General features: G+C 39.1%; 1 protein-coding gene across 28 annotated transcripts in view; it reads left to right on the top strand.

Annotated features, from left to right (window-relative positions):
* The window catches only part of SLC4A7 (solute carrier family 4 member 7), a 102,305-nt gene that overhangs the window by 16,281 nt on the left and 72,488 nt on the right, over nucleotides 1-13,536 (top strand). For 21 of the 28 annotated variants that reach the window (XM_078354421.1, XM_035278177.3, XM_078354419.1 and 18 more), the window contains exon 2: nucleotides 12,472-12,553. In XM_078354421.1, coding sequence (XP_078210547.1) covers nucleotides 12,472-12,553 — 82 coding nt within the window. Of the gene's footprint in view, nucleotides 1-8,128; nucleotides 8,252-12,471; nucleotides 12,554-13,536 lie in introns of those variants that run through there. The other 7 variants (XM_035278178.3, XM_035278173.3, XM_035278181.3 and 4 more) reach the window with 1 other exon arrangement.

The raw sequence follows: 13,536 nt of genomic DNA, 5'->3' as shown, positions 1-13,536 counted from the left end.
ATTTAAAACATATCTTCTCATAATTAAAATTGTGCACCTTTTCTGTACCCCCCTTTTCTGTTATATAGAGAAACACAGGTCCTCTGCTTTGTCAGTAGTATCATTTGCATCTAGTTACATTCCTGTATTAGGTTCCTATACCAAAAAGGTAATTTCCCTTCTGTAAAGGGAACTTAAATGGCTACTGCATATGCTTTCTTAATCACTTTAATTCCTGTACAGTTTTCCACCTAATTTAAAATTTCTAGGTCCCCCCCCCTTTGGCTGATTGAAATTCACAATTCGAATTCTAAGCCATTTATTATTTCTTTTTCCTGAATTTAAGATTTCAAAAAATCTTAAATTGATTATATAATCAAATTAATTAGCTTAAAATTAATTAAATCAGTTAATTTGTATAATTTAATGACTGTAAAGCAGCAAAACGTTATTATCTTTTTTTTTTTTAACTGTGCCTACCAGTTCAGTTTTAGAAAATGGAAAAATGGTTAGGAAAATTTTGAACCATCTTCTGTAGGTAGCTGAACTTGTGAAATGCTTTTTCAAAAAATGTTACTTGCTTTGTTATTAAAGTTGTTTCTACTTGAAACAATAATTGGTTGTAGTTTTTTTTTTTTTAATCGATATGGAGTATTGCTCCGTAGCCCAAGCTGGAGTGCAGTGGCGCGATCTTGGTTCACTTCAACCTCCATCTCCCAGGTTCAAGCGATTTTCGCGGCTCAGCCTCCCGAGTGTTTGGGATTACAGGCATGCCTGGTAAATTTTCGTGTTTTTGGTGGAGACCAGGGACTCACTATGTTGCCTAGGCTGGTCTCAAACCCCTGAGCTCAAGCAATCTGCCTGCTTTGGCCTCCCAAAGTGCTGGTGTTATAGACAAAACCAGGTTCTTGTCACACGGGCGGGAAAGAGTAGGCACACAGACACTTTGAAAGGTGAGGGGTTACGAATTTCTTGGATGAAAAAAGAAAAAGAACACGGCGAAGAAAGATGGAGTCCTGCAAACAGGCTGTCCATCTCACCAATTGAATTCCATGTTACTACCCTGGAACAGGCGGGGACAGGCTCTTGCCCCTGCCAATGGCGCCAACTTTTTGCGCCTCCACCCCCATCCTCCCAGTGATTGTCACGTAGACTCTCAAGAGGAAAAGAAAGAACACAGCAAAGTGAGATGGAGTCCTGGTAACAGGCTGACCATCTCACCAATTGAATTCCATGTTACTCCCCCGGAACAGGACGGGCCAGGCTCTTTCACCCTGCAAATGGCGCAAACTTTTTGCGGCTCCACCCTATCCTCCCAGTGCGCAGGCCACTGGTAGGTTGTCTTGGATCCCTGTTTACTTGGTGCTGTCATTAGGATTACAGGCAAGAGCCACTGCGCTGGGCTTATATGCTTGCCTTTTTTTTTTTTTTTTGAGACAGAGTGGGGCTCTGTTGTTCAGGCTGGAGTGCATTGGTGGCGCAGTCTCGGCTCACTGCAACCTCTGCCTACCAGGTTCAAGCAATTCTCCTGCCCCACCCTCCGGAGTAGCTGAGAGTGCAGGCGCCTGCCACTACTCCTGGCTAATTTTTGTATTTTTAGTAGAGACGGGGGTTCGTCATGTTGGCCAGGCTGGTCTCGAACTCCTGACCTCAGGTTATCCACCCGCCTCTGCCTCTCAAAGTGCTGGGATTACCGGCGTGAACCACGGCACCCAGTCTTGATTGTGGTTTTGAAGAATGGACTAAAATGTCACTAATATTTCACCCTTAATGAATTATCAGTTATTTTTTATATTAAATATACTGAATAAGTAGGTCTTTACTGTCTTTAGAGAAGCATGATCTTTGTTGAAACAGACTATGTAGCCTTCTATGTGTTCATATAGACTCAAACTCACAAATGGATTTTATCCTTTCTAAAACTAACATGTGATACTAGAAACTACAGCTTTTTTCTTTTTTTTGAGACAGTCTCCCAGGCTGGTGTGCAGTGGCGCAATCTTGGCTCACTGTATCTTCTGCCTCCTGGGTTCAAGTGATTCTTCTGCCTCAGCTTTCTGAGTAGCTGCGATTAGAGAGGCACGCCCGGTTAATTTTCGTGTTTTTTTTTTTTTTTTTTTTTTTTTTTTTGGTGGAGGCCAGGGTTTCCAGGTTTTCAATTGTTATCCAGGCTCTTCTGAAACCCCTGAGCTCAAGCAATCCTCCCGCCTTGGTCTCCCAAAGTGCTGATGTTGTAGACAAATCCGGGTTCTTGTCACAAGGGCGGGAAAGATTAGTCACGCAGACACTTTGAAAGGTGGGGAGTTACGAATTTATTGGTCGAAAACGAAAACGACCAGCACAGCAAAGTAAAATGGAACGCTGCTAACAGGCTATCCATCTCACCAATTGAATTCCACGTCACTACCCTGGAACAGGGGGGCCGGGCTCTTACCCCCTGCAAATGGCGCGAACTTTTCACGCCTTCACGCCATCCTCCCAGGGCGCAGATTGCCTCGTAGACTCCCAAGAGAAAAAGAAAGAACATGGCAAAGTAAGATGGAGTCCTGCTAACAGGCCGTCCATCTCACCAATTGAATTCCATGCTACTACCCCGGAACAGGCGGGGCCGGGCTCTTACCCCCTGCAAATGGCGCGAACTTTTCCTGGCTCCACCCCATCCTCCCAGCGTGCAGATTGTCCTGTAGACTCCCAAGAGAAAAAGAACACAGCAAAGTAAGATGGAGCCCTCCTAACAGGCTGTCCATCTCACCAATTGAATTCCACGTTACTAACCCGGAACAGGCGGGGCCAGGCTCTTCCCCCGCTGCAAATGGCGCAAACTTTTCCCGGCTCCACCCCATCCTCCCAGTGCGCAGATTGCCTCGTAGACTCCCAAGAGAGAGAACACAACAAAGTGAGATGGAGTTCTGCTAGGCCACCAATTGAATTCCACCTTACTACCCCGGGACAGGCGGGGTCAGGCTCTTACCTCTGCAAATGGCGTGAACTTTTTGTGGCTCCACCCCATCTTCCCAGTGTGCAGACCACTGGTAGCTTAGTTTGGGAACCCTTTTTACCTGGCGCCGTCACTAGGATTACAGGGCTTAGTCATCGCGCTGGGCTTTCATTTCCTTTTCCTTTTTTTTCTTTTCTGTTTTTGAGGTGGAGTTTCGCCCTGTCCTCCAGGCTAGAGTACCGTGATGGGATCTCGGCTCACTGCAATCTCCGCCTCCGGGGTTCAGCCCCTTGAGTAGCTGAGATTGCAGGCACCCGCCACACGCCCCGCTAATTTTTGTATATTTAGTAGAGACTGGGTTTCGCCATGTTTGCCAGGCTGATCTCCATCCAACTCCTGACTTCAGGTGATCTTTCTGCCTCTACTGGTTTTAAATGGGGATTTAAAAAAATTATGGAGGCCAGGTGTGGTGGCTCACGCCTGTAATCCCAGCACTTTGGGAAGCCGAGGCGGGCGGATCATGAGGTCAGGATTTTGAGACCAACCTGGTGAAACCTGTCTCTACTGAAAATACAACAGCAACAACAAAATAGCTTGGCGTGATGGCGCGTGCCTGTAGTCCCAGTTACTAGGTAGGCTGAGGCAGGAGAATGTCTTGAACCCTGGAGGCCCAGGTTGCAGTGAGCCAAGATTGTGCCACTGCACTCCATCCTGGGTAGTAGACGGAGACTGAGTTTCCCCTCCCCCCCCCAAAAAAAAGAAAAAAGAAAAAAATTAAATCTCATTTGTGGTTACATTAAAATTGGTTTTCCTAATCTGATGGGTCTTAAATTCCATTTGTTAAGCATTTAGTGAGCGTATCCTGTTAGTCATTGGCCATTTGTATTTTCACTTAAGGGAATTACTTGGTTCGTATTCTTTTTTTTTTTTGAGATGGAATCTCACTTTCTCAGGATGGAGTGCAGTGGTACTGTTTTGGCTCACTGCAATCTCTGCCTCCCAGGTTCAAGTGATCCTCCCACCTCAGCCTCCCTAGTAGTGGGACTACAGGAGCATGCCACAATGCCTCGCTAGTTGTTGTTGCACGATATCGGCTCACCACAATCTACGCCTCCCGGGTTCGAGCGATTCTCTTGCCTCAGCCTCCCGAGTAGCTGGGACTACAGGCGACTGCTAGCACGCCCGGCTAAATTTTGTGTTTTTAGTAGAGATGGGATTTTAACATATTGGCCAGGTTGGTCTCAAACTCCTGACCTTGTGTTCCACCCGCCTTGACCTCCCTATGTATTGGGACTGTGAGCCACTGTGCCCAGCCGAAATCTTTAGTATTTTACACTTTAATATGTTTGCTCTTGGTATCTGGTTATAATTTTGTCACTTCTTGACAGGTTTGTTTTATTTTCATTATACTTGAGTCGTGTTGTAAAGGTCTACTGGGATTCCTGAAGTAATAGTAAAAGACACATCTTGATGAAGCAAAAATCCAGTGGTTATTAGGCTTCTGGTCAACAGCACCAAGTTCTTAAAGGCCATGGCATGGTACCTGAGAGAAGGTATTTATCCAAAATAATATCAAGTAAAATGATTTTTGAACATGAAAAGATTTTCTTTATTACCCATATATTTATTGTGAAGCATATTTCTCAAGGCCTTCTTAAATGAAAAAGGTATTTGAGCTGAACATTACTCAGAAAACTTAGGGGAAAACACCCTTCATAATAAATTAGGAGAGGGATCTACTTGACTTTAATGTTTGAAATAGTCTCTTGTGAGCAGTAGAGATTTGGTGACATTGATTCAGATGGTCCAATTTTAATTCTTGGTTCTGTACTAGATAATACAATATTTAAGTAATTCTAGTACTTAAAATGCTTATTAATATGAGCTTTCAGTTTTTAGAATTAACCAGAGGACACAGCTTAGAAGGCTTTATTAGTTGAATAGAATGTAAATGTTATGAATCTTGATACAAAAATAAAAACATAAGCTGAGTGTAGTGGATTCTGTAATCTTAGTAGTTTGGGAGGCCCAGGCGAGTGGATATCTATAGAGGCCAGGAGTTCACGACCGGCCTAGCCAATGTGGAGAAACCAGGTCTGTACTTAAAATATAAAAATTAGCAGGGTGTGGTTGCAGGCATTGGTAATCCCAGCTGCTAGGGAAGCTGAGACATGAGACTTGCTTGAACTTGGGAGGCAGAGTTTGCAGTGAGCAGAGATTGCTCCACTGCACTCTCTAGCCTGGGCGACAGAGTAAGACCCTGTCTCAAAATATATATATGTCTCAAAAACAGATGTGGAAGAGAGATTGCAAATGAAAGGGTATGGGTGTGTTAGAGAAAATTCACACCAAAACGTAAAATAAATTATTTAAGGTTATAATGGTAACTCTAGCAATCAAAAATAGTTATAAGACACAACAGAATGTGGCTGTAGCTCATGAGTGGAAGTGGGAATGGGAGGAATGCTTGGTTATTTGGGGGCACTTTTGTAACCTTGGATTTTTCTACTATTTACAGATTAATTTGATAAATTACCTAAAAATGTAGCTTAAGTAAAAAAATACAGGTTATAAAACAGTGAGTAATGAATGCTCTCTTTTTGTAAGAACATATATATTCCCATTTGCATAAAAACATTAGCAAGAAGGCTGAAAACGGAGCGAGGGATCAAATGAGACTTCTATTCAGTAAAATTACACTGAAAATAAATCTTTAAATAGACGAATGAAAGCCTACTGATTAAAGTTTCAGTTTATTTGTTGAGTTACTTTATATTTTTATTTTATCAAAGAACATAGTAAACTAATTTTACCTATAAACCTTGATTTTTAACAATTTTATTGGGATATTGGTTTAATAGTGTCCATGATAGTGTTACTTACAATGGGAAGTTGGAGAAATGTGTCTTTCGTATTTTGATATATAACATTTTGTTTCATATTTGGGAAATTAAAAAGTTGGTAAATGCACTTAGTTTCTTTCTTGGGTTGCTTAACCTTCCCTTCCTCCCACCCAAATCCCTATGCTTATGGTTTTTATAATCCAGTGGGGGAGGAGAGGAATGGGGCAGACGTGTGCTTGACCAGCAGGTTAAGCTCTTAAGTCCTGGTGGGGAGGGCCAAGATTTTCCACAGGAAGTATATTTCAAGAGGTCATTTTAGAAATGGGTTTTTTTTTTTTTTTTTGAGATGGAGTCTCATTCTGTTGCCCAGGCTAGAATGCAGTGGCGTGATCTCAGCTCACTGCAGCCTCCACCTCCCAGGATCCAGCAATTCTCCTGCTTCAGACTCCAGAGTGGCTGGTATTACAGGCTTGCACCACCATGCTCGGCTAATTTTTGTGTTTTTAGTAGAGGTGAGGTCACCATGTTGGCAAGGCTGGTCTTGAAGTCCTGATTTTAGGTGATCTGCCCGCCTCAGCCTCCCAAAGTGCTAGGATTCAGGCATGAGCCACCATGCCCAGCCAGAAACTAGTTTTTAACCTGATTGTTTGCAGATGTTCTTTCAGGGCTTGATGTATTGAGAATTTAAAAAATAATTGAATGACACATGTCTTACTCTCGTATTTGAGTCTTCAGATTTATGTTTATTCGCCAAGTGTATATCATACATCATAAAGGTGAATATTTCAGATATGTAATTAATTGTATGTGTATTATAACTGTTGATGTTACTGGGATTTCTATTCTTGGAGGAGTTGAGAAGCCTTAATTGTGTTTGAAGTATATGGCATGTCTTTCACCTGTTACCCACAGTCAGTCTCCCTACGTAAAGTTGTGAAAGATTAAAAGAAAGTATCTTTTCTGTTTGATATATTGGTGTTACATTTCTTATTTTGTTATGTATTAATGCACATCATCAGTGAATTATCCAGGATGAGCTGGGTAGTAAGATTTTAGCTATGGAATATAGATATTTTTATAGAAAATATTAAATATCATCTATTTGCTACCTTATAGAATTGATGGTACCAAGAAGCAAAACTGTGTATACAAAGAGCACTTTAGTGAAGCAGTAAAAACTAGTTATCTTATTAAATCTCAGCCTTTTTGTTTTGCTTTAATATTCTGAATGACAAAATAAGTATTCATAAAAACTGAGTCTTGCTCTGTTGCCCAGGCTGGGGTGCAGTGGTGCGATCTCTGCTCACTGCAACCTCTGCCTCCCGGGTTCAAGTGATTATCCTCCCTCAGCCTCCGGAGTAGCTGATACTGCAGGTACCCACCACCATGCGCGGCTAAGTTTTATATTTTTAGTAGAGGTAGGGTGTCGCCATATTGGCCAGGCTGGTTTTGAACTCCTGACCTTGTGATCCACCCAACTCAGCCTTCCAAAATGCTGGGATTACAGATGTGAGCCACAGCGCCCAGCCCTGGATTTTTTTTTAAATAAATTTCAACCAAGGGCAGATGACATCAGATTGACTGCAGAAGTATGTATGAGAATCCAGTTGTCTTCTATGAAGTTAAATATGTAAAAATTAAGATATATTGAATATGTAAAAATTAACAGAGCCATTCTTCCCACTGAATTTTGTCTTGTTTTTGAGAAGTGGTTTTTATTAAAATGTTAGCATGTTAACATGTAATGGCTTTATTATTGTTTAAATGATTCTGAATAAATATTTTGAAGTTTTCTGTTTTAATCCTGATGTGGTAACTTATATAAACAAAGGTGCTGTGAGATCTTCAGGAATTTAAAAAAATGTAGAGAATCCCAAGTCTCATTTTTTTTCTAACTATTGTCCATATTAACTCTTTGTTTTGGCTAAAATGATAATTATAAACTATAATATTTATTAATCCATTTATTAATACAGTTATATGTGAGTTAGCATAAATTTTGTAATATTAAAAAGGTGAAATTTTTCAAATGGAAACATCTTTGGGTTTTTTCTGAAATTCAAGGGCTAGATTTAACTGAGCATAGTTTTGAAAGTATCTTCTCTATGGTATAGATATTCTCACACGTGTTCTTAGAGTATGCACTGTTTGTACTAACATTGCAGAAAGGTTTTAGTTGAAAATGGATTGCTGCATTCCTCTTGGTATTTTTACTTAAAACTAAATGTGTATATTACTTTCCAAATCTGCTACACTGTGACCCTATGTAGGTTGTAGTTATTAGCTTCGAAGATTAGGTAACTTAGAACACAGTGATTGGCTGCGCCATAAAAGTAACTTAGAAGAGTTCATCTCTGCAAAGCACAGTGACCTAAATCAGATATGTGCTCACTGTCCCTGGACTCTTCAAGGGACTTACTTCATTACATCATCAAAAACAAGGCATTTCTGTATTACTATGGAAAGATTTCGTCTGGAGAAGAAGTTACCTGTATGTACCTAATTAAGATCTTATATTTTATTTAAAAACGAATTTGAATCAGAGTTGAATAGTGAAGCTTGAAGAAATGTCAGGCTTACTAGCACTGGCTTAGAATAGTATCATCCTCTGTGTCCTTGGCTGTGGATGTCATCTGTTGAAGAGTAATTCTGTGTGTAAAGTTAAAAATGTTCGTAGCATCTTTATTCTTCTATAAAACTCACTCTTGGTTAGTTAATACTACTTGAATGAGTCTTTAAAAATTATTTGGCTGAGATATTAGGAAAGAAATCACTTTTTCTTAATGGTTAAGTATGTTTTGAAGTTAAAGGGTTCGATAACTATGAAATTATGTGGTTAATCATAATTTATGACAGGCATTACTTTTGGGCAATAGCCATATGTCTTACGTAATGGAAAAAAATAATTTGTAACAGGGACCTCTGATGGCTGTTTCAGTGGATTTTTGTAAACTTCAGGGTGTCAAAAAGAATATTAGACTAGATTTACCATATATTTTAAAGGAATCTTTTAACATCCTTTACTCCTAGTACTTTGCCTTTGGCATGTTAAGTGTCATTTTTGATAATTTGACCAGAAATTTAAATTGTGCATTTTGCTTTTTCAGGCAAGATAAATAACTGTGAGAGGAATTAGTAAAATGTCTTATGAAGGTATAAATATGTTTCTAACAAAACTCAATTTGATTTTGCTGGGATTTGCATTTTGAATTGAATTTGATTTTGTCATATGTTGATGCTGGGTTTTTAAATTTATGATATAGGTTTTGGTTTTTTTTTTTTGGAGACAGATCTTGCTCTGTTGCCTAGGCTAGAGTGTGGTGGTGCAATCTCGGCTCACTGCAGCCTCCACTTCCTGGGTTCAAGCCTTCTGAGTAACTGGAATTACAGGAGTGCTCCACCACACTCAGCTAATTTTTGTATTTTAATAGAGACAGGTTTCGCCATGTTGGCTAGGCTGGTCTTAAACTCCTGACCTCAAATAATCTCTGCCTGCTTCGGCCTCCCAAAGGCTGCACTCCAGACTGGGCAACAGAGGGAGACTGTCAAATTAAAATGAAATGAAATGAAATAAAATAATTTAGTTATGCAAGTTACACATGAAAACGTTCTCATTGAAAACTGAAACAATAACAATAAATTCATATTCTGACTTGACTTCCATTCAAACCCAGTTCCCTTTCCAGAAATGAGCAGTTAAGAATTTGGTGTGTCTGAGCTGCAGTCGCACATTAAGCAACCAAAAAAAAAAAAAAAAAACCCAAAGAATTTGGTGTGGATACCATCAAGCCTTTAAACCCTGCTTTTTACTTAATATAAATAAATACATATGAAAACCTGTAACTATGGCAATAAAATTTTGGTTTAGTCTTGTAAATATTTTTAAAGTAAACTTGACCTTATTTACTACAATGTGCTTTTTCACTAAGCAAATATCTTTGAGACTTTTTCTTATCAGGACATTAAGATTTGCTTCCATTTTTTTGGGTCTGGTGTCTCAAACTCTTTCCTAGAACTCTTTGGTATGAGATTGTCTTGTTACTATTGACACACATTTTTGTTTCATTTTTTTTTTAAATATTAGAAAGAATGCCTCAATGAAAATGAAAGTTCAGAGAAGTGGAACTTTCTCTTGCCTAGGCAGTATCTAGTAGGTGCAGCCTGTGTAGAGCATGAGAAGATGTACTCTTTTTTTCTTCTTTTAATATGTCATGTTTGGTACATGTGGGAGCATTTATCCATGAAAGCTATTTAGAGGTCAAAGGGTATGTGTATTTTAAATAAGTATAATAAATAATATATTTGTAAGTATTGTGAGACTATATAACTTAAGCTGTTTTTGAGTCCTTTTTGTTTTTATTTGAAGGTGAGAGTTCATTGTTTTGCTTCATATCCTGGCAATTGTGCAACCTAAATGAAAGTTTGGAATGTGAGCAGTTAATCCCTTTTAGGATAGGCAGTATGCTACCTCTCAGGATACAACTTCTGTGCGTTTTACTTAGGAGAGCTTATCTTTTGTATCTGTGCATGTTCAGAGACTCAATGACATGAAGTCATTGGAGGATTTGGCTAAAGATCTTAGAGTATGACTTGGTTCATGGGTGGAAATTATTCATTACTTGTTCTTGCACTTTTGGGGTTTGGTTTGGTTTCCTACTTTGGCTTTTCCTTGTTACTGAGGAAGTGAATGCTGTAAGGCAGTGTGATTAATTTGTGCACCTGGCTAATTACTCTTTATTTTTATTTATTTATTTTTTTGAGACGGAGTTTCGCTCTTGTTACCCAGGCTGGAGTGCAGTGGCATGATCTCAGCTCACTGCAACCTCCGCCTCCTGGGTTCAAGCAATTCTCCTGCCTCAGCCTCCCGAGTAGCTGGGACTACAGGTGCACCCCACCATGCTCGGCTAATTTTTTGTATGTTTAGTAGAGATGGGGTTTCACCATGTTGACCAGGATGGTCTCAATCTCTTGACCTCGTGATCCACCCTCCTCGGCCTGCCAAAGTGCTGGGATTATAGGCGTGAGCCTCCATGCCCGGCCATTATTTTTTGTAGAGAGAGGGTTTCACCCTGTTGGCCAGGCTGATGTCAAACTCCTGACCTCAGGTGATCCACCCACTTTGTCCTCCGAAAATGTTGGGATGACAGGCATGAGCCACCATGCTCGGCCTTAAAATTTTGTTAAATTAAGAATCATATTAAGTAAATGGAGATGGGGGTCTTGCTATGTTGCCCTGGCTAGTTTCAAACTCCTGGGCTCAAGTGATACTCATACCTCAGACTTCCAAAGTACTGGGATTTCAGGTGTGAACCACCACACCTGGCCCATCTTCTTAGTCTGTCATATGAAATTGTCTCATGGTCTACATTGCTTGCTCCCACTCCTTTAAATATGGAACCATAGCAATTCATTTAATACTTCTATTACCTATATTAAATTGAACACCAATCATTCAAAGTTGTATACGTGTATGTCCTGATATCCAAATAAATGTATTTGATTTACAGTTTGAATATATGGCCTTTAGAAAGTAAATTTGGATATCAAAAGATCTGCATTTACTTCATATACTGTGTCTTGCTCTGAGTTTTGGGTAACAAATAGTGGTAGTTTGGATAGCAAGGAATTTATCTGAAAATTTAATCAAATCAATTCAGTTCCTGAGTTTACTTACTAAGGATTTGAACACTGGGGTTTCCATAGAAGCAATAATTGTATCTCAGTTTACTTGGTATGCATTGTAAAAAAGTGTGGAGCTGCCTGGCCAGCTCTGGTAGAGGTCAGGGAGTTTCCCTGCATAGCTCCGGTAGCCCCATGCTGGGTATGGGTCCAGAAGGAGCTGTAGCTGGTCTGGCTAGAAACCAGGACTAGATTTCGAAGACTTTTTGAGGGTAGGGTATTTGTCCTTTTCTCTCTAGCAGTGGCACAGAATCTTTGTGTGTAATAAGTTAATAATAAGTAGTTAATGATGATTAGAATGTCCGTTTGAAAGTTACTACAAGTTGAGAAGGGAAGTTAAAGCTAAAATTTTCTCATTTTAAAATTAGCCCATACAACATTTTACAATAAATACGTTTAGACTTTTTGTTGAACTGAAAAGAGAACAAAATTATGAAGGTGGGATTTTCACAACTGAAACTAGAATTTCCCTAGAGGTTAAATTTTGGCATGGATTTTACCTTGGGGGAAAATAAAAAGTTCTTTTAACTTTCGTTATCTCTTGATTAATATAAAGTGGTGCTGAATGTTGAGTCTACCTTTTTTTTTTTTGACAACTTTATGTTTGACCATAATCCAATCCAGCGTAACTGTTTCATGTTGTTTAGGACACATAAGAGCAAAGATCAAGAAAGCAAGCATTCCACGTTGACATCCAAGGACTCCCCTCACATCACATTTTCTTTAATCTCTAACCCTGGAAGGTCTGTCTTTTGAGGATGAAATGAATATATTACCACTTATTTAGTAATTTGCACAGAAAACCATTTAAAAACCTTTGCCATTTCACTTCTTACTATGGGATTTTTGAATGATCTTCTGTGGATTTAAGTAGCTTATAACATTTTAAAAATAATGCAGTTAGCTGTAATAAGAATTCGTTTATTTGAAAGAAAGCAGTCTTTTATATTTTGTTGCCATTTCAAAGGATGCATATGATAGGTCCTCAATAGATTGTGATCTCACGAGTCAATGAGAATAATTTGTTCTTAGGGTCCTGATGAAGAAGCTGTTGTGGATCTTGGCAAAACTAGCTCAACTGTGAACACCAAGTTTGAAAAAGAAGAACTAGAAAGTAAGTTTGTTTAAAATAACTTCCTTTGCTTAGTAGGATAAATTACTAATTAATATTTGTTGTGTGTATCCTCTTAAGTTTTACCTAGTATTTGCTGAGTTTTTGTTTGTTATTGTTGTAATACATACATTTAGAAGAGTGCCATTTGAAAGTATTGGCAAAAGATTAAGAGTTCACAATGCTTTTCAGAATTTAGTGATGGTTACCATTAACTTAACTTGGAAAACTGAAAGGCCAGAGTCACAAAATTAGTTAATTCTTTTAATTTTTTTCATTTCTAGCAGGCCGAGTAATTTGTATAATGAGTACACTAACGTGCCAGACTAATAAACCACAGTTATCATTAGTTGCCATCTAAACATTCATTTTATAGGTGTTACATTAGCCTTTTAAAGTGTTGCAGTAACCTCTGCAGAGTTGTAGAGTAACTGAGTTGTTTGCCCATCATTCTTCCTTAAACAGGAAGAAGTCCTGGCATGTGGTTTCTTTCCTTTGAAAATAATTTTAGATTTACAGAATGGCTGCAAAGGCAGCACAGAGTGTTCCTCCATACATTTCACCCAGTTTCTTCTAATGTTAACCTTTTGCACAGCCATGCATTTGTGTAAACAAAGAAAGTAACACTGGTTAATTACTAATTTAATTAGAATCTGATTAATTACTAGTTTACTATTAAACTGTAGATTTTAGGCTTCACTGGTTTTTCCACTAATGGCCTTTTTGTTGATCTAGTTCGGGCTCTGTGACAGTATATTTAATTGCGAGCCTCCTAATCTATACCAGTTCCTCATTCTTTCTTTGTTTTTCATGACTTTGACACTTTTGAAGAGTAATGGTTAGATATTTTGTACAGCGTTTCTCAGCCTGGGTTGAGGCTGATGTTATCACGAGTAGGTGGAGGTTATAGTTATTTGGGAAGCATACTACAGAAGTAACATGCCCTTTTCAGTGCACGGTATCTGTGGACAGTCTGATATCAACAT

The sequence above is a fragment of the Callithrix jacchus genome, chromosome 17, assembly GCF_049354715.1.
Source record: "Callithrix jacchus isolate 240 chromosome 17, calJac240_pri, whole genome shotgun sequence".
Lineage (NCBI taxonomy): Eukaryota > Metazoa > Chordata > Mammalia > Primates > Cebidae > Callithrix > Callithrix jacchus.
This window is presented reverse-complemented; position numbering and strand designations above follow the sequence as displayed.